This window comes from Meleagris gallopavo, chromosome 1, assembly GCF_905368555.1.
Source record: "Meleagris gallopavo chromosome 1, MGAL_WU_HG_1.1, whole genome shotgun sequence".
In the NCBI taxonomy this organism is placed as follows: domain Eukaryota; kingdom Metazoa; phylum Chordata; class Aves; order Galliformes; family Phasianidae; genus Meleagris; species Meleagris gallopavo.
The window spans coordinates 7589592-7610432 of NC_139404.1; the positions used below are offsets into that span (position 1 = coordinate 7589592).

Below are 20841 nucleotides of genomic sequence, written 5' to 3' on the forward strand. Positions count from 1 at the left end.
CTGAACTGTCTCGGGGCAGTGTGGGAACGGGGCCTCCTGGCTGCCTATGGGGGGCTTTTGTCCCCCTGCCCGTGTGCTGCTGCTGAAGTGGTGCCGTAAACGAACAAAGATTGGACGCGTGGGGCTCGTTGTACCTGGCACGTGACAGAACTGCGAACTTAATGTAAAAGTGACTTTTAGCCGCTTGAAATGTACGGTACCACCGCTCGTTCAGTATCGTTCACTTAAGATTTTATTTTTTCTTGCTGCTTTCCCTCCACGGGAAGGGAGGACCGACCGCGGAGGTATCGCCGCGGCTCGAGGATAGGCGCCGAGCTCCCGGCCGACGTAGGAGCAGCCCGCCGCTCCGTGAGGAACAGCCGCGCGGGCGCCGGGAGGCGGCCGTTACTACAGCGCCGCCCTTCCCCCTCCCCCCTCTCCCGCCGCCTGCGGCCCTGCGCGGCCCCTCCAAGATGGAGGGCTGGCGAGGAGGTGAGGGCGCGGCGGCGGCGACGGTTCGGGCCGCGGCACAGGATAGGGACGGCGTCGCCGGCGGCGCCTCGCCCCGATCTCTCCTCCCTTCTCCTTGCGCTGGGCGGGCCGAGCGGGAGCGCGAGGGGAGGCCGTGGGAACCGCCGCTGAGCTCCGCGGGACCGTTACCGCCGCCCGCTTCGCGCTGCGGCGCCGAGGGACGGCCGGGGGCTTCGCGCGCTCCCTGGGGCGGGCTGGGGGGGGCGGGGGCGCCTGAGGTGAAGACGCGGCGCGCGAGGGGCGGCCGGGGCGAGGCCTAATCCTTCCTTGCCCGCTCGCCCCTCCGGGGAGCTTCCATTATACGGCAGTTATCCCGTTCCGTTCCTCGTGCGGTTTCCATCTGCAGAAGTCTGGTGCTGCGGTGTGTGCCCTCCGGCAGGGTTGTTTTTTTGTGTGTATCGGTACGCGCACATCCGTGCCCGAGGAAGGCTCAGGAAGGGAGCCGTTGTGTTTGGCTTTGCCCCTTAGAGCAGCGCTCAGTGTGAGACGTGTGGCTGCGCACGAGGCGGTAATGTGGGGACTCCGGGGTGAGGCGAAGCAGTGCGGGATGGTTTCCGTTCAGCCGAGACATTAAATAGGATTCTTTACCGATTTTCTTATTGTAGCTTGGTATGTGCCATGTCTAGCTTCACATGAGACCCTCCAAGAATTATGTAGGAAGGAAAATCTGAGATGTAAATCCATTGGAATCACCAACAAGAGTCTAAAGAGTTATGAGGTGGAATATTTGTGTGACTACAAGGTAGAAGAGGTAAGAGAAACACGCAGACGGACCTGATCGCTCTTTCAGCTGCAATTTGGAAGCCAGACCGAGGTGGCTTTGCCCGTGATGTAAAGCAGCAGGCTGCCAGCACAAGGTTGTTGACACCGAACAAAATACCTTCTGAACTTTGCAAATAGAAAGTGGTGTAGCTGAGCACGTTCAGTGTGCTGAAGGAAGCCTTTCTGTTCTGAAATTATGGAGATTCTGGAGCATAAAATGTTTCACCTTGTATCTAGAAGTAAAGCAAAACGCTGACGCTTTTAGGTTGTAACTTGTTATGTATTATGATCCTTCTCTGTTTGCAGCTGTGTACATTTTTCTCTGCAATGTTGTAGTCTGTTTGAAAAGTTAGTGCTGTGTGCTGCAACTGGATTCCTACGGCTTGGTCTTGCCATTGAAACTCAGCATCAGGATTTGACATTGTTACTGTTATTACAGTTGGCCCTTCTAAAATGAATACCAAGCATGTGCTTCTGGACTGTAAATACAGCATTAAGCATTTTGAACAGATTTCTTCTTTAGGAGCACAGTTGATATACGACAAACAGTGTTTGTTAGGTGTTAGAAAAGTTTAGGATTTCTTGGGGTTTTTTTTGTGTGATACAACTATATTCTTCCTATACATGTAAGTCATACAGCCAGATAGCATAACTTAACTGCTTTAAGATACTAGCATCCCCCTGCTTAGCCGTTTGTGATCTGAGATCTTCAAGCTGTGTACTTCCATGCCCCATGAGCTGATACGTAAAGTGCACAAAATTGTGCTATAAATTAACTTGCACACAGAAAAGTTGTTTTTTTCTTTTTCTCTCAGTTCTAATTGTTATGTGGACATCAAGACCTTTCTGTACCATGCACTAGCACTCTATGATGTTGTATTTTGGTGAATTGAATCATGGCTAAATCTGTTATCTGTTTCTGTATTTAAAGGGCAAAGAATACTATCTTGTGAAATGGAAAGGATGGCCAGAATCTTCAAATACTTGGGAACCTCAGAAAAATCTGAAATGCCCAAAACTTCTTGAAAACTTCCTTAGTGACAAAGATGAATACTTATCTCGGATGAAAGAAGGCAAAGCACTGAAAGTGAGAAACAGTGTAAAAGCTTTGAAACCTGCAGTTGCAGATTACATTGTAAAGAAGGCTAAACAAAGAATAGCTCTGCAGAGATGGAAGGAAGAACTCAACAGGAAAAAGAATCATAAAGGAATGATTCTGGTAGAAAACACTGTGGATCTTGAAGGTCCTCCTATAGACTTCTATTACATTAATGAGTATAAGCCTGCTCCGGGGATAAACGTAATAAATGGAATAACAACTGGCTGTGAATGCTCAGACTGCCCTGCTGAGAAGTGCTGTCCAAAAGAAGCTGGTTTTATTTTGGCTTATAATAAACGAAAGAAGCTGAAAATCCAGCCTGGCTTGCCCATCTATGAATGCAATTCATTTTGTAGGTGTGGTCCTGACTGCCCTAATAGGATAGTACAGAAAGGTACACAATATTCTCTTTGCATCTTCAGAACTAACAACGGCCGAGGCTGGGGAGTGAAAACACTTCAGAAAATTAAGACCAACAGTTTTGTGATGGAGTATGTTGGAGAGGTATGTATTTATCTCATACGGGTTATTTTGAAGGAGAAAACAAGAGAAAATCTTGATGAGCTTTCAGTTTTATCACTTCCTGACTTCAGCTGTATAAGTCTACTTTTGAGTGGAAGAATACACTGAATAGACATTTGTGCTGGCATTATATTATAAATTATATTAAAATTATATTGTCCAAAATGTTCTCCATTCCAGAGGCTGGATAAGAAGAGAACACATAAGTAAATAAGTATTTTTGATAATTATTTCAAAATTTCAGCATTTCTAAAAATGGGTCCTCTTTTTCTTTCTTGGCAGTCGCATTCTTCATTCTTTCCATATCTTTATTGTAGTTCTTGCTGTTCCCCAGGCACAGTTGTTACCAGACTCTGCACCCAGTCTGTCATCCCATTTCTGTTCTGTCTGCATAGCTTGTCTCATGCTATTTCAGAAAAGAACTTTAATGCTTGAGTTCCTCTTATTAGTTTGTGTTACCTGGTTCAGCCTCTGTTATGTTTCAGGGCCCTTTGCATCAGCTGCTGCTGGCAGCCTCTCCAATCCTGTCTGCCACGTATCTGCTTTGCTGATACGATGACTCAAAACAAGTCATTCTGTCCCTGCTACAAATGCTTATGGTCTTCACTATATTACCTCCATGCTTCATGCCCCAAGTCTCCCAAATTGTCGGGTTTGTACCCTTTAAATTAATTCCTGTGAGCATGCTGCTGTGATTGCAGTACTGCGTTGCTTAAAGCAGAGATGTGGCCTGTCAGAAAAATAAAATATTTTTTTCCCTTTTTATGTCTGTCCTGCTGCCAAATTGTGATTTCCTTGCTGATTGTTCTCAATGGGATACCTTTAATGTAGTGGGCTGCAGACAAAGTTGTTAAAGCTGTGGCTTCTGTCAAACATTGCTGCAGTTCTTCTGCTCCTCTGGATTTCCACCTCTGGTTAGCATTTACCAATGTCCAAATACTTAACTCGGTGATTATATTTTTATTTGTTCCTGAGTCAGAGTGCTATGCATCAGCCACAGACAAGTTACATCCAAAGAAGCCGCAGTCACTAATTAATTAATTTAGCTCTATACGTGTATTCTTTATTCATTATATACAGAATGCTACTATTTCAACTTGAAAAAAAGCAAATGTGTTTTTTTTTCCTAAGCAAAATTTTTCTAACTTGTGATTTTAATTTTTATTTTAATTTAGTAATAGTTAATAATATGATGCAGGTTTCTCTTTGTTTTTGTATTTTTGTAGGTGATTACAAGTGAGGAAGCAGAGAGACGAGGCCAATTCTATGACAACCAGGGGAATACGTACTTGTTTGATTTGGACTATGACTCAGATGAGTTTACAGTAGATGCAGCTCGATACGGAAACGTGTCCCACTTTGTGAATCACAGTGTAAGACCTTGGTTTATATCCTAAGTACTTAGAGAATTATCCTTATTGGGCCAGAAATATCTTCTCCTACTGCTAATATTTTCATAGTGTGTTCAATAGTGTGTTCACAATTCTTTCTGAAGGTTTTCCTGCCAACACAGTCCAGGCAATTAGACAGCACAGTGTAATGAGTAGAATGCAATACTTACTTTTACTCAGAGTGAATCTGGGAATGTAAGGCTGCACAAAGTGTAGGTTGTAGGGTAGTCACCGAATCTGCTGGTTCTAGACAAGCAAAATAGGGTTGGTTTGTTTGTTGAAGTGACTGGAAGGCCTAACACGTGAGAAATTCGTAATCAAATTAGTGAGGAGTCAGAGATGATGGAACTGCTGCGTTGTTTTGCAGCAGAGCAGAATTTCTAGGGATGTGAACTGTTATCATCAAACATTAGTAGCTGGAAAAAAGAAAAAAAATCCTATGCATTCTTTGGTATTTCTCTTCTGTGAGCAACTTTTTTTCCTTCTCGGTATGAAATCTAAACTTGCCAGGGAATGTAAAAGTAGATTTTAGACAGGAAATTTTTTGTTGTGTTTTATTTGCTGTTGATGTGAAGTACATGAAAAAATGAAACCTGACCTGCGTTTGTGAAGAAATTATAGTGATGTTTAGTTCAATAATGATGTGCTTGTTACTGATGTATGCAGTCTCTGTTGTACAAATACAGTACACTCACATCTTCAGATCTGTGAGCTGATGACATCATCGGTATTTCATGCAGGCTTGGTGGGGAAAAGCATGAAGAGTTTTAGGTACAGCCTGCTCTTCGCTTTTGGAAATGGAAATGAAGTATTCTTGCACTTGTAAAGTTAAAAGTCTAACTTCAAGTTTGGCTTTGTAATATAGGATCTGCTTTTCTTTTAAAAAGCACGTGTGCAGTTTAACAAGTGTTTTAGTGACTGCTGTCTTCTGAAACTTCATCTGTCAAAAATGAGAAAGCAGCTTATAGCTCATGCTTAGTTTGCCTGACACTGCTCCTCCTGCCTGTAACGGATCATTCAAAGCTCAGATTAGCAATTAAAAATAGTTACCTGCAGTATGAGAATATTATTTCTGGCCTAGAAGCAATGTTTACACTCATTATTCTGCATTTACGTTTGTGTGGCTTAAGGTGCTAGGTTGTTTTTCTTTCAGCTTATTATTGGTATTATTAAGCCTATCAATTATTTTTGTGGATTTAATAAGTAGATCTTAACCTTTGTCTGATTTGTTGCCATATTTTGAAGTTACAGTTATTTTACATAGGCTGTTAGGTATCATTGTAGTCTGTACTGTGTGAAAGTTGCTTTCTTGAAAGTGCTCTGCTTTAAGCTCTGAGTGTTCTCCTTTAACGCTATTTCAGAACTGTTGATTTCAGAAGATAGATGACTAGTTTTTTTAGACTTCTGTCACTAAGAACCATTTCTCCTTTTGCTGAATCCTTCAGTGAAACTTACTGTGCATTTTTTTAACAGAAACTACATTAATTTTTGCTTCACAGTGTGATCCCAATCTTCAAGTCTTCAATGTATTTATCGATAACCTTGACCTGCGTCTTCCTCGAATAGCACTGTTTTCCACAAGAACCATCAAGGCTGGAGAAGAGCTGACCTTTGACTACCAGATGAAAGGTCTGCAGGTTTTACATTGCTCTTGAGGGAAGTAGGGGGCACTGGCTAATTTTGTTGCAGTCTGACTAATGTCAATGTTTTAGGTCAGGCATTGCATCTCACTAGAACAGATGTCCCTCACTGACAGCGCAGACAGCGCACAACCAGAAGCTTTGTGTGCACCTCTAGTGCATTACTTCCATCAGCACTCCTGGTTCAGAGCAAGGGGTTGTGGTTGGAACCTCTGACAAGGTAGCTTGCTTTAAAGATTTGTCGCAGGGCTGCTCAAAATAATGGTCAGGACAAAAAACATATTTGGAGACGTGTAGAAAAGCTTCCCTTTATTGAAGCTGGCATTTCAGGTAAACCACTTTTTAAAGAATCTCCTTAGAAGCAGCTGCTTCTAACTGACAGTTATGAAGGCAATTGTAACAGCTGAGTGATGTAAGATACCGTAGGTGTGTACAGTGATTGTTATGCAGAGACTTCAGGAAGAAATACTCTTGGTAAAATATTATCAGCTTCTTTGCTAACTATCTTTCCATTCAGGAGTTCCTTTTTTTTTTTTCCCAGTACAGTATAAAACATTTGAATCTGGTTGGCAGTGGTGTTCTGTGTGTCAAGTTTTGCATGCTTGCAAACCACTAAGCCACAATATATTGTTTTCCCAGCTATTTAATTTCCAAAGAAGTATTTTTATGCTCCAGAGCTGTACCACATTCTTGCAGAAGCTCTCTTTCAATATTGACCAAGTTCTTTTATTGAAATCTATTTTAAAAAACTCCCCTTTTTTTTGTGGTGTCTGTGATAGTGATGTTCAAGGCAGACTGCAGTCTCAGCTGACCAGTATATGCCTATAGGCTTGAGCCTGAAGGTTCTGAGTTCATTGAGCTTTGGATCCTGACATGTGTGACAAGTGTTGGATAAGCAGTTGTAATGTGGGTGTTGATAGAATTCAGCATAGCTTCACACACCATTTTTTTAAGAGCTGGGGTGGTAGAAGGCTTTTTGAAGCCATTTGTCTCTCTTGAATCCCTAGCTCAATTTCAGTCTTTCCATTAAAATGTCCTTCTTTGTGTTTGTCTGTGTCACAGGTTCTATAGATCTGACTTCAGACTCTGCTGATGGTCTCAGCCCATCCAGAAAGAGGATCAGAACAGTCTGTAAATGTGGAGCTGTTTGTTGCAGAGGTTATCTCAACTGAGTTTGAGTACCCAAAGTCACAAATACTTTGTTCTCTTCTAAAAGAGTTTTAAGGAGACTCTTCTTTCATACATATATTATTCTTACAGCTCATGGAAACAGATACAACGAAAACAAGATGTTATGTTTGTAATTGAAATGGCATTGGCCAAAGAAAGAGATCTAGTGTTTCAGGTTGAAACTGATAATGTGGATTAAAATTTAATTTTTCTATCATCGTTATTTAGGAAGCAGTAAACTATATGGTAAGAAAACTCTTTAAAATGTACCTTGATTCTGAATATTAAATGTAAGCTCACAGTGGTAGGCCTTTTAGGAGCTGATTTCAGAGAGAAAAAGTGGTGTTGCAGATTTTCTGTACCTTGCAAAGAAGGTATTAGAAGGCATTCAGTTTGAGTTCCTAAATCATAGCAGACAGTTCCTTTCTTTTTTCTTTTTTTTTTCTTTTTTTGTGGTGGTATGTTAAAGGCTGAGAGAGAGAGTAGCAGTAACATCTATGGCACCACGATGAGAGGCATCGGACCACGACTAGAAGGCGGCTCAGAGGAATGCAAATTGGAAAAGCTCCATTGAATTCCACACAATAAAATCATCGGTATTAGTTGAGTCTGGGGGTCTTAAACATCTTTATCTGATGTCATGTTGTTTAGAAGCTTTATGAATAGAATTTCTTAAATCATTACGTTCTGACTTTTAGTTCAGATCCTGTAGGAGGTCTTCTTTTCTGCACAGAATTTGTAAATATTTGGTTATTATTGGTAACACACACAGTTTTGTCTTCATTGCAGAAATTTGGCAGTCATTGCTGGAAAAAAAAAAAAAAAACTGGCTACAGTTTGGGAATAGAAAATAAAGTAATTTAAGGAAAGCAGCCTATTGCCCATCAACACTGATGCATTCTGGAGATATACTTAGTTATCTGTTAGGTGTAGAAATAGCCTGGGAATTGATTTGTATTAACAGTTGTTTTTGCTTAAGTTTTTACATACTGTGACTTTTTTTTTTTTTAACCTAGTGACAGATTTCTAAGATATTAGGCCTATTTTTCTCGTGTTGCAAAAATATTAACTTCAGTGAAGTTAGGCTAGGGTTGAGCTACCCATTTGCTGTAGTCATTTGTAACATGTTCTTGAATGTAAAGGCTGAGAAGAATACTGTTCTTCAGCTGCTTGAATCATTTTATTATTATTACCTTAAAGTTGTCTTGATCTGTTCATAGTATGTGCTACGTTTTGCTTGGCTTCAAAGACACTGAAAAGCACTTGAGTTTGGTTATGAGTGGAGTTACAACCAAGGTCCATGCTCTGGGGATATTTGAAGGGCTTATTTCTCATGGATAAAAAAAGCTTGTAAAACTTGCATGTTGCTTACAAATACTTGCTTACAAAACGTTGACAGTCAGGCAGAATGTTGTTGCTCCCTAAATGGATGCTAGCTATGTATCATAGGTCAGCTAGTTGCCTTTATAAGGTGCACAGCTGTTGTCTCAGGTGAATGAAGTCAAGTACCCAGCACGTATCAGTTTCCTTAATTTGTTAGAAAATGCCTTAAACTTCACGCTAGTTCCCAGCACTCCAAGAAGAGTGTTTCAGAGGATAACACAGGTTGTCTGTTGATTAAGAAGCACCGTTGCATTGGCACTGAACATCTGGCTCTTTGGCAAAAAATGTCATTTTTTTATGCTTAGAGACATTAAAATCAGTTTCACAGTTGGAGCAAAGAGCGTGGGCCACTGCAAGTCCTGTCTGAGTTTTGTAATCTACAACACAAAGAGATACACGTTGAAATTATTGTTTTACATGAGTAGGAGGAAACTTGCTTATGTTTAAAATTTGACATTAACAGGCTCGGCTGTATCCACACACTTGGATAAATGCTCAATCTAATCCATTTATAAAATGTCACTTCTCCAACAATTTTTAATTTATTGATGTGGAATGTTGGAACTTTAACAAACTCTAGATTATCTTCTGTCATTTGGAGTTGTTTGCTTTCTCTTGCATGTAGCCCAATTTAGAAATGCATTCCACACGGATGGAATCTGCAACGTCCAGCTCCTGAATCTGCTGCAGTCTGCAGCCTTTCCTCGGTGCAGGAGTGCAAGAGTTCTGCAGCAAGACGTAGATTCCTTGCCACATCGGTTTCTCTGGCCTCTGCTGTGCAAGTTGACAGAATGGCTTACCACCCTCTTTGATTTAAAAATCACAAATAAATACACGTTCTAAGATAAAAGTCTTACCAGTTGTACTTGAGTTCCGTGCCTGCCTTTTTCCCAAGGCAGTATATGTTATCACCAGCATTGAAGTGACAAACACTGTTGTTCTATAAGGATATGTATGTTACCTCTTGTGTGTTAAATAAAGGACCTTTAATTTATGTTCTAGGAGGTAACAGTATTTTGTATTTATTTGAAGTAAAATCACATATCCAGTTTCTAATTTAGAACACTGAACAGTGTTTATGTATTCAGTGCATTTGCAGTTGATAACTGAGCTTAACGGAATACTGCATCACTTTTAAAATTCCTTTTGCTGTTTCTATGAGTTCAGGGGGGAAATTGCCAGATTGGAAAAGAAGAAGAAAGGTATTTTCCATTTCTTAAGGAGCCTAAACCAGCCTAGCTTCTGCCTTTGTTTCGCTTTGTGGTCTGTTAGCATCTTCATGGCCACTACTTCAGTGGTGCATGTGTACTTCTTAAGAGTCAGGTAACCTGTGCTTTGTCATCTGGCTTATTGTTTTTGTTGGGTTTATTTCTGAGGTAGCAGAACTAATGCTGCAACATTATCTGTAAGATTGTCTATTTATTTAATCTCAAAGTTAAATCAAGTCAATCTTTGGGTTATTTCTAATGTATGTCTTAGGACTGTGTACTTTAGCATATGCAGTTTGTAAGCTCAGGAACATTTTCTTCTCATAATGTGTGATCTCTAGTATTGCTACCTTCCTACAGTTTTTGACAAAATAAATTAAATTTAGTTTTTTTTTCTTGCTGTTGTCATTTTTGGGGAAGAAAACATCTCACTCTGTCAGCTTTAAGAGTGCAGTTTGTTGCTGTCCTATACACGAATGTGTTTGCACTGAGAGGACTGTAGTTGAGCAGTCATGAGGAAATAGTGTGTTTCCTATTTAGTTCAGGCAGATTGGAACTGGTATAAATAAGTGGGGCTCCCATCTACTGAAGCACGCTGTAAACTGAGCCCTGATCTGAAATTTATCCTACAGTTAAGGAATCAAGCCAACAGACAGAATTCTGCTCTCCATGACTTTATTCAAAGGTAGATACGACAGCAGTGTCATTCATTTTAGCCTGCTTAAAAAAAAAAAAAGTTGATAGGTCTGTATTTTGGACTTCAAACAAATCCCAGGAACAGAGAGTAGGCAAAGTGACAGTGGAGAAAACACAGATTTGAATATAATTCAAATCATACACAGATTATAGCAGTTTTTTTCCCTGCAACTGTCTGCAATAGCAGGATGCTGTTTTTTTAATGTTTGCATTTCACTCCAGATACCAGAAAAACAGATGTATGCAGTGTGGACAGCTGTCACACTGAAAGTCTTTTTAATTATCTAGGCTTTAAGCCTCGTGGATTGGGAAACTCAGAGGTTACTTCTGTCGTTTGGGTTTTTTTTCCTAAAAGGATTGAAGTTTAACAAAAACCCAAAGCTGCAATGCCAAACCAAAACAAAGGAATTGACAAGTTGGTGGTTGTGTGTTAGATTTAAACCACAGGCACTGAGATACGTTATCTGCTCGGTTTAAAGAGAGATGAGTTTGATTTTACAAAAACACTGCTGTCATTGGCTCCTCTGTTCTGCAGTTCTTTAAAATAACCACAGTGAAAAGTTGGGGTTTCAGAAAGTTGAAGTGCAGCTCATTTCAGTGTTTGCATGGCCATTCAGGGAAGATGCCATATTCTTCCCCCCATAGTTAAACATGTGGTATTATATTAAAGTTTGAGATCACGTGTAGAAGGCAAACTCTTAGAGCTCATGATAAAAGAAAACACTAAATTTAATTTAGTGTTTCACCTCTAGCTCTGTTTGATCTATTTTCTATCTAGTTACAGCCTTGGAGAACCAAGCCTTAGGAGGTAGAATGCTTTTATGGTTCTTTTCAGAAACACTTTCAATATTTCATGGAAAGAACAATAAAGTTATACAGACTGCAGAAGTCTATTTGTAATTGTAGTACAAAAATTGCATAGATTAGCATAAATGCAAATAACAACAATAAAAGGAAGAATAATTTCATGTTTAAAGAACAAATTTCACTATTATCATGATACAATCAGTTCTACCTCTTTTCAGGAGAGTTTTTTCTCATTATGCTTTCACCTGCTGCTAGCTTCTTGTATAAGTAGTGCAGTTTATCTCGTTGAGGTATTTCAGCTTCTGGAGTTAAGGGGATTTCAAAGTCAGAGGAGCTCTGAAAGTCCCTCTTCAGTTCTAAATCAGGAGTCCTGGAACTGTCACTTATTTCCACTAGCAGATCTTGAGCTGAAGCAGTGCCAGCTTCTGCATCTTCATCACAGTCTTCAATTTTCAAGTCACAGATGACATCAGAAGCACAGGATGGATTTTGGCCAAGTGGTTTCCACCTATTGTTGTCAGCTTGGCCGTCCATGGGAGTCTCGTGCGATGGCAAAGCTGTTCTGCTGCCACATCTGCTGAAGTAGCCAAAGTCAGCAGCATTTCTCTCTTGGGAGGCAATGAGAACTGTGTCTATTTGGCTATCCCAGCCCTGGCTCCCTTGTTCTGATATGTGTGTCGACTGAGAAGAATTTTGGGAGGAGATGTGAGTTGAGTCACTCACTCCATCCGAATCACTGAGGAGTGACTGGGACCCACCAGCATCTGCTGAAGATGGGAAGTTGTCCTCATTTTCAGAGCTTTCATCTACTTTGTTACACTTAAAAAACATATCCCAGCGAGGGATATCAGCATTAGACTCCTGTTGCTTGCTAGATATTCCATTGCAACTTGCTAAGGAATTGGCATCTGGCTCATGGGAAAGAACCTGAGCTGTGTTTTTTTCAGAATCATCTTCTTTGTCATCATCATCATCATCATCATCATCATTTGACTCCTCACAGTCCACGAAGTCTACCTTGAGAGAGGTATAAGTTGTGTTTGCTCTGTAGCTTTCTGTGCTCTCATTTATGTTTCCTTCAGCATTTTCAGACTGTGCAGTTTTGGATGGCTTACTTTCTTCTCCCTGATATTTTGCAATCTTAGGCCTTGCAAAGGTTGGTTCTGTATCAAAGAGCTCATCTTCATCTGTCAAGGAAATTTAAAAAACAAAAAAAACCAAAAAAAACAACCAAAATTTATTGAGAGCGAAGTTTGGACAGAAGATAATTTAATAAAGTAATTTAACTCAAAGGGAAGCTTAGCAGGACTTTAGTGAGCATGCTTACCTTGCCTAAAACCTTACAATCTACAGCAGTTAATTCTACCATTTTGGTTTCCATTACTCACAGTGTAACTGAATTCCATCAGAGCCTTCTTCATTGACTAGAGGCCTTAAGTTCTAGCATTCTGTAGGAACAGTGACTGCACAGGTAAAGGAGACCTCTTAAACAGTATCCCTCAGAGCCATTACTTGCCAAATCAGATACTTAAAAAGGAGAAGAAATACATCAGCAAAAGGTACTGTTTAGAGGAAATAGGCTGCATGTTATTAGCAAAGTTATTTCTGCTTGCTAGACATAAACACAAAAACCAGAACTCTTTATACTAGAATGAGGAGAAATTTAATCACAGAACTAAAGAGGTCTCTAGGGCTGTCAAACAACTATAAAATTCTTGTTGCTGAAGGAACTAATGTAATTTCTTCCATGTTTTGAACAAGGGCTGACTCGAACATAAAGCCAACAGGTCAACAGTTATAAGCTGGTAGGGCAGGTGCCCCTCTGGCCTTCATATGCATGGTGCAGATCACACACAGTGCTAGTGGATACTGATGTGGATTCATTTATCCAGACCTCAGTCATGTTTTGCCAAGACTACATCAACCTTGCATACCTGGCACTTCAAAAACAGCTGAAAAGAATGCAGCAGGCCCAAAGTCATCCTCTGGTTATGTGGGTTTCCAGAGGCTTTATGTAGCACCCACTGGTGTATATAGCAACCACCAGAATTTCAAAAAGATACTAGGTGCTAAAAAGCCAACTGTTCAAGATAATGAAGAGGACCAATTCTTCTGAAATACCACACAGTCCTTCCACAACACAGGATGTGATGCAGGGATGTTTAAAACTAGCTTTGTTAGTGATAGTCTAGGATCGTGGAACAGAATCCTAAAAACGTGCAGACTGTTAAGTACATTTTAAAACTGCAATTCAGTGCATTTTACTATCACCCTCATGAAACCTGATTTCATTTAATTTCCATTTCTCTTTTCTAGCTGTACTTTTTTTATTGCTTTGGACACAAACTAGTGAGCACCGTGGCTTTTGGCACCTCTAGTCTTTGACTTTCATTTAGGGACAGTACCACCATCAGAACTTCTCACCTGTATCAGATAAGTTTCTTTTGCAGGCTCTCTTCAGTGTTCCTAGGGGCTTGTACCTGGGTTCTGTGTTTCTCCTGTATGATCTGCATAACGGCTGTAATCTGAGGTAAATGAAGAAATCAGTACTGAGAACTCGGCAGATATTTTCAGGCACAAAAGCAACTCTTTTGACATTGCTTCATTCCTTTCACAGGCACTGCAGCAAAAGTGTGAAAGCAAATGCAGCAATAGGTGGGGAAAAGGTTGCCACTTTGGTGAGCTGAGACAGCTTAAAATGCTAAAAAAAAGATCTGGCATTTATTTACCTTAACATGTACAGCATTTGTAAACTATATTTTAGGCTCTTGTTTAGAGAAGATAAGATGACAGAGTTGAAAATCTGACTGCAGGTTTATTCAATTATTGCAAAGTATCTCCTTTCCTATTAAGGAAAAAACAAAAAGGAGCAAAGAAACAAGTCCTCATTTTGTTCACACTGAGTAATGTCACTACTATTCTACTCCATAACACAACTAAGCTGCCACAACCTTTAGCAGCACGTGACTACAGGCCTGTGTGATACTGTACATGGGTGCCTGCACAGAGACTGGGAGCTCAAAGTGCCCAAAGAAATTCTTTCTTCTCAGCAAATAGTACTGACAAACAGAAATAGGTCAATAGGTAAAGAAAGTGGGATAAATGAATATTCAGATGCCACCCAAACACAGTTATCAAAAAAGCCTCTATACATAGATATAACTATAACTAAGAAAGAAGTTTAGAGAGTTGAATATAGCTTAACAAAACTGCATTATCAGTAGAGCTAAGCAAAAGGCACTGGCCTGCTTGAAAGGCAGGGATTCAGGAAAGTTGTGATCCTTATAAGGGCACGGATTAGGTAACCTTCACTCACAAGTCAGCTTACTGTCACTTACATTTCCATAACTTTGTCTTCCGACCCACCCACTGGTAATACGTTGGGATACACATTCACAGGACAGATGTAGCTCAAAAAATCCTTAATCTAAATTGAAGAGAAGGAGAAATAGCTTAAGAAATTGCATCAACAGTTAACAATTCCACTTAAAAACTGCACAAACACAGTGAGTACTCTCCAGTTGTCTGATATAAAGAATGATATGACCCCTAAGTCAAACACTATGGAAGTGTAACAATAACACAGGTCTGAAAGGATGCTAAGAATTCAGTCTCACCTAACCACCACACAGTATCACCAACTACACAGACAATCACCACCTCTGAAAGAAAACGTCTGACAAACCAGCAATGATGACTCCAACAAGTTCCCTGGGAACATAATTCAGTGCTTCACCATCCTCACTACTGCAGATCTCATCAGCCTTGCATTCTTCCTACTGGACTTCAAGTCCTTACATTTTGCAGATGAGAACATCCCTTTCAGTCTACTCAGTACTACAAGTATACAAACCTCACTGTATGAAGAATGGAAAGAGAAACAAGCTCTGTAGGTACTCTCTCCAGTCCTACAAAAAGAAAAATAAGAGGCACATAAATTAGCTGGTTTTCAAGCTCACTTAACAGGCAAGATTAATTTAATCCATAACAGTCCATTCTGAGATTCAGTTACATAAAACGTTGGCAGGACACACACCTAAAATTTCTGTATGGCCTAATGCTCATAGAATCATAGAATGACCTGGGTTGAAAAGGACCACAGTGATCATTTAGTTTCAACCCCCCTGCTATGTGCAGGGTCACCAACCAGCAGACCAGGCTGCCCAGAGCCACATCCAGCCCGGCCTTGAATGCTTCCAGGGATGGGGCATCCACAACCTCCTTGGGCAACCTGTTCCAGTGTGTCACCACCCTCTGGGTGAAAAACTTCCTCCTAATATTTAACCTAAGCCTCCCCTGCATCAGTTTAAAACCATTCCCCCTTGTCCTATCACCATCCACCCTCTTAAACAGCCGTTTCCCCTCCTGTTTTTATGCTCCCTTCAAGTACTGGAAGGCCACAATGAAGTCTCCCCAGAGCCTGCTCTTTTCCAAGCTAAACAAGCCCAGTTCCCTCAACCTTTCTTTATAGGAATGCTCACCTCACTATTACATTGGTTTTCTTGATCCTTTCTCCAAACCACATAGTGGAGGGTTTGATGCTAATTACGTGCAAGGGAGTTCCATTTTGGCAAGTGATTCCACAGGGCAGTCTGTTCCCTCGAAAATAGTCATCATCCTGTCAAATACAAAATCAAATTAAGTCCAGTCTTGGTATTTTCCCCAAGAAATTAAGCCACATAGTATCTAGCCAAACCAAATTTTCACTTCCAGTTCTTTTGAATACCATCTCTTCTCTGTTGCATTCTACTTTCATAGCTGACAAAGCAAATCGAAGACCAATGCCCCGGTGCCATCTACAGTTCTACTTGCCACTCTTTCAAGTTGCAGCCTTCAGCTTCAGACACGGTGGAAAGGGAGGGCCATAAATTACAAGCACACAGTGCGTGGCTGCAGGAGGCATCATACAGGCTGGTTTTGATATATGAAAATGAACAGTACCTGACTGATTCAGTCTGCTGTTTGTCTTACTTCATTTAACGAGTTTCAAAATGCAGTTCAACTATTTCTAGCATCAGCTATTATATTTTCTAATTAAAAGGAAAAAAAAAAAGCCTTAACCTGCTAAAATTCTCATTTTCTACCGCATCAAGCAACTATTTGGGCCAAGTTTGCTCTAGGATAGCAACAAAACATCTACAATCAGTTCCTTATAGCAAGATTAGCAAAGGCTTTCCAAAATGATGCACACCTTAGGATGTCGACAGGCATGAATCTGAGTGTATCGGTCTGTAGTTATATGGTAGAGGATTTCTGGCATATTTTTGAACATATCAAGCCTATTCACGTGCACCTAAAAAAAAAGGCAGAGTTTACTCTTAATTAGTTCACTGCGTTTGCCAAACTGCAGCTAGAGCACAGATATGGTTCTGTTCTCAACAAATGCCAGTAGGGATTTATTAATGGGTAACTTGTAAATATTCAAGTGGAGTCTTGGATAGACAGAACAAGCAGAATGAACCTCCTATGCTACAAAGGGCTGAGCACTCATCAGAGAAAATTAGAATGCATCTGCTATTTATGTTGTGCAAATGAGAAGAATTTTACAAGACATAAAGGAGAGAGGTAAACGCTGAGCTGAAAAATGGGGATTAACTTCTCCCTTGAGAGTCTAGATGTTCCAGTAGATGTCACCATCATCATGAAACCAAATAGTTAACTCACTTCTGAGCACAACCGTAGGTTTTTTTTTTTAAGCATGGTGTGCACACCATTCACATACAGTAGTTCTCTAAATGGCCATTTCCAGTTCAGTTGGTAGTTATCACACAGAATCTGTTCTAAAACAATTACCTTGATTCCAAGCTCCTCACTGAGGTTTATGAATAAATACTCGTATCCATAAGCAGCTTTGCAATTCAGCCACACAACATGATAGCGACTGAGCGAGGTCCAGCTTCGCACTAATTCTAAGATCCCATTCAAACACTCCTCCTGAAAGGTGTAGAAAAACACTGTGATTTGTCTCAGAAGATATCTGTAAAGTGCTACGATTTGATAGGCAATATCACTTCACATTTTCAAGATTTAATTAAAAAAAAAAAGGCTCATTAATTTATTAGTGGATTTAGGACCTTTCACAGCCTATTTAGACTTACCCTGCTTGGTATATGATAAAATCTAGGATCACAAAAAGTGGTGTCCAAATAAACACTCTGGATGTCTTTTACTCTGAAAGAGAAATGTGATATCAGAGTGAGCAATGCATTGCAGCACTAAGATGCACTACTTCCTCTGTCCTCAAAAAGGATGCAATTCTTCCTCTTTGTTACAAAGAACAAGTCAAAAGAAGCTTGTAACTGAACTCCTTACTGCAAATATATTTAATAAAAATATACATATATATGAAATAATTCCCAAATTGCCCATGTTCATATGATCTTTTATTTGTTCTAAATCCCACAGATAGACAAAACTCACCAAGAACTGAATTAAAATGCTACTGCTTTTTCTCATACCTGGTCCCTGAATGCAAAAGCTCCATTCTGGCTGCTTCTCCTTTTGCAAGCCTGAAATCCCCTGTATACAGCACAGTGCCATTTTCACCTTGAAACAGAAACCTACAAAGAGAAACACTTCCATCAAACTCAATAAAAAGCATTAACTGTCAAGTGTCAATTTGTTACTTTGCTCATATAAGTCTGTGTGAGCAGAATATGGCATAACAGAAATATGGGGCTCAATTTTGTCCTCGAGTAAGTTCAGGCAAACCCAATAATTCAGTCAGTATGGCTGGGATAACCCAGCTAGCCACTGCATCCACAAGCATAGTCTTTATTGAGAACTTTGTAGGTTCTCTACAAAGAAACCTCCCAGCAGAAACACTTAGAATACTGAATAGGACATACATGACTGATCCTGGACAGTGGCCAGCTGGCAGGAGTGTCACCTCTATATCTTCTTTCTGCAACAGAGGGGTTAGCATTATTTTCACACTGGAACGAATACTACTGGTACTGTCTCTGACAAAGTGAAAGCGACTTTCCACAGCCACCTGCATCACTTCACATTGATTTTGAATGAAAAGACTTCTTCACATTCCAACAAGCCCTGGAGAGCAACAACCATCCTTTCATGGCAGAAGAGATGACTGAACGTTGGTGCTGATGAGAGTCAGCCAGCCAGAAGACAGCCCTATTTCTTTGGTTCCTAGCAAACAAACATGGAAACATCCTGGGATATGCTTTGCCTGGAGATGATCTACCAGACCTACAAGTTCTACACTTAAATATGTGGTGAAAAATCACAGAAACAATGCATAAACTTGAGATCCCTAATACAGAGGAAAGACATTATCAGAAAATGCACTCTGATAATAAGGAAAGTGGAGAAGAACTCATGTAACTACAAATTTTGGAGGAAAAAAAGGAGAATGTATATTTTAAAATAGCTTGTCCACTTCTGATGTTACAGATAAACTTTACCAACTATTACAAACATACAATTTTTCTTTCTTTATAACTTACCTCCCCAGTTGTTTCATCTACTAAAGAAATCTGAGTTGGAGTTTCAACTTCCAGTGCAACCTGTAACAGTGAATAAATGCATTACATGATTTAATGAACATCATGGTTCACGTTTGAATAAGATTTCATTATGTAAACACCTAACTAGCCAATATCTGAATAGTAAAATTAAGCTGACTTCCTGTAGAAAGTCATACATTTCTATTTCCAGTGGATAAAAAGGTTGATTTCTAAAAATGGAACACAGATACCTCAATTAACGTGTGCACACTTAAAAAAGTATGCTGGACTCTCAGCAGTGAGCAGTCACACTTCTCTGGTGGGATCACGTGCCTTGTTTTTAGATAACTGTAATGCTCAACTCCCCAGTCCCAGAGCACACCAGTGATCTTGCAAGGTTAGGTCTCCATGCTGCAGCATAACTTCTCCTCACTGTTTCCTATTACCAGAAGCAGAGTTCACCAATTGCATGCAGCAAGCCTTCCTGTGCTTGTATAGAGGAGACTAATTTACAGATGGCAATTAATCTTCCTATTTTGGCATGCCCTATGTTAACTCAGAGTCCTCCAACATGATCTGTGCCTCTCCCATCATATTTGTATACAGCTGTCTTGCCAAGAAAAAGCCAAAGTGAAAGACTCTTGTCACCACCCCTCTAGGTCTGACCTCCAGCTTCTCAGCTGAGCAGCCTGCTCAGAGCAGTGGGTTTTACTTCACAGAAGACCCCATCCCAAATTTCTGGGCACTTCCAAGTGATCCATCCAGCAGGTACTCACAAAAGCTGAGAACGTATGGCTTCTCCATCACAAACAAAAATCAATCAGACAACTGTCAGACTCCCAGATTGCTCCAAAACACAGATATACATGTCAAAAAATACTTTATACTAAGAATTCAAACCATTTGGAATTTAAAAATTAAAAAAGAAAACTTACTATGTGATTCTCCCAAAACTCATATTTTGAGTTAGTCAACAGTAATTCCTTAGTTACTGGAGAGCAATATAACTTAACTTTCAAGCTGTAAGAAGAAGGAAAAAAAAAAAAAAAGAAAAAAAAAAGATGAGTGCTTTTGTTTGTGTTCTTTTTAAGCAAAGGCAAGGAGCAATCTAAAGATGCATCAGTAGCCAGCACCCAGCACACCAAAACACACACACAGGCTCCTCTGTCACCCAAAAAAGACCTGCAAAACAGCAAGCCAGCAGTAGCTGTGCTGCACCAACCTGAAGTGGGATCAGGAGGAGCTGCTGCACCTTTGCAGAGCACGCTTTTCTTCAATGCAGCAGACCCAAAATTTTACCTACGTGTGTCTGTGCACGTGTATTTTTATGCAGGCATAAATAAAGCCTGTTGTAGATGGTCACACGTACGGATATCACAGCTTGTTTGCACACACAGCAAGGTCTGCTCCAGATGTCTATGCTTTCCCTAGAATGCACTGGAATGGGTTGCCCAAGGAGGTTGTGGATGCCCCATCCTTGGAGGCATTCAAGGCCAGGCTGGATGTGGCTCTGGGCAGCCTGGTCTGGTGGTTGGTGACCCTGCACACAGCAGGGGATTGGAACTAGATGATCACTGTGGTCCTTTTCAACCCAGGCCATTCTACGACTCTACGGTTAGGCATCTGGGACAGTTCGCAGCCAGCAGAATGGAAACCGAATGGATCCTACAACGGTCTGGCTTTTGCACAGCACACAAAGAGAGCTGGTGATCAAAGCGATTCTTTGCTTGCATTTGAAGAGATGCAACATGTACTCTAATAACCGAACAGTGCCCAGGAACAGCCCGGGCACTGAAGCTCCGTTATCCCCGCGTTCAGCTGCTGGGCTGCTTTCACTACAGCGCTGCTGCTCCATGCCGGCTAGCTCTCTCCCATACAATTCAATACCTGCTCTGCAGCCTCCTCCTCAGGGCGGGCGCCCTCAGCCCCTTCATGTGATCTGAGGAGAAACGGCACGGCGGTCAGGGCGGGGATGGCCGCAGGGTGGGAGAGATACCATAGAGATGGGCGGGAAGGAGGGGCGGCTCACCCTTGTGGCAGTGCGACAGGAAATAGGCGCGTGCGCGCAGGTTGTCGTGGTCGAAGCGGTCGATGGATAGCTGAGGGTATTCGCGCAGCCGGCCCCCGAACCGGCTCATGGCGGCCGCTTCCGCCTCGTTACGCCCGCACCGCCTCGGCCAATCGGAA

The 20841-nt window shown here is 41.0% G+C and overlaps 2 protein-coding genes across 4 annotated transcripts; one reads left to right on the forward strand and one right to left on the reverse strand.

Annotated features, from left to right (window-relative positions):
- Positions 1-365: 365 nt before the first annotated feature.
- Positions 366-10080, forward strand: SUV39H2 (SUV39H2 histone lysine methyltransferase). Of its 3 annotated transcripts, XR_014881103.1 has the most exons (7): positions 390-471; positions 1116-1261; positions 2204-2875; positions 4120-4266; positions 5784-5913; positions 5997-6144; positions 6987-10080. XR_014881103.1 is itself a non-coding variant. In XM_085216236.1 (6 exons), the coding sequence occupies exons 1-6, from the start codon at positions 453-455 to the stop codon at positions 7094-7096; spliced, it is 1224 nt and encodes a 407-aa protein (XP_085072362.1). In that variant the 5' UTR covers positions 366-452; the 3' UTR covers positions 7097-10080. The 3 variants fall into 3 exon arrangements, 2 of the variants coding, with proteins under 2 accessions (XP_085072362.1, XP_085072353.1); XM_085216236.1 differs by lacking the exon at positions 5997-6144 and having other exon boundaries at positions 366-471; XM_085216227.1 differs by lacking the exon at positions 6987-10080 and having other exon boundaries at positions 5997-6980.
- Positions 10081-10343: 263 nt separating this feature from the next.
- DCLRE1C (DNA cross-link repair 1C) lies at positions 10344-20831 on the reverse strand. The gene is made up of 14 exons (XM_003201850.5): positions 20684-20831; positions 20542-20593; positions 19590-19674; positions 18655-18714; positions 18037-18092; positions 17647-17748; positions 17287-17359; positions 16982-17122; positions 16380-16481; positions 15670-15806; positions 15042-15096; positions 14527-14615; positions 13613-13713; positions 10344-12375 (listed from the first exon to the last, which is right to left on the reverse strand). Exons 1-14 carry the CDS (start codon positions 20790-20792, stop codon positions 11393-11395), a joined length of 2145 nt encoding a protein of 714 aa, XP_003201898.2. The 5' UTR covers positions 20793-20831; the 3' UTR covers positions 10344-11392.
- Positions 20832-20841: the final 10 nt, after the last annotated feature.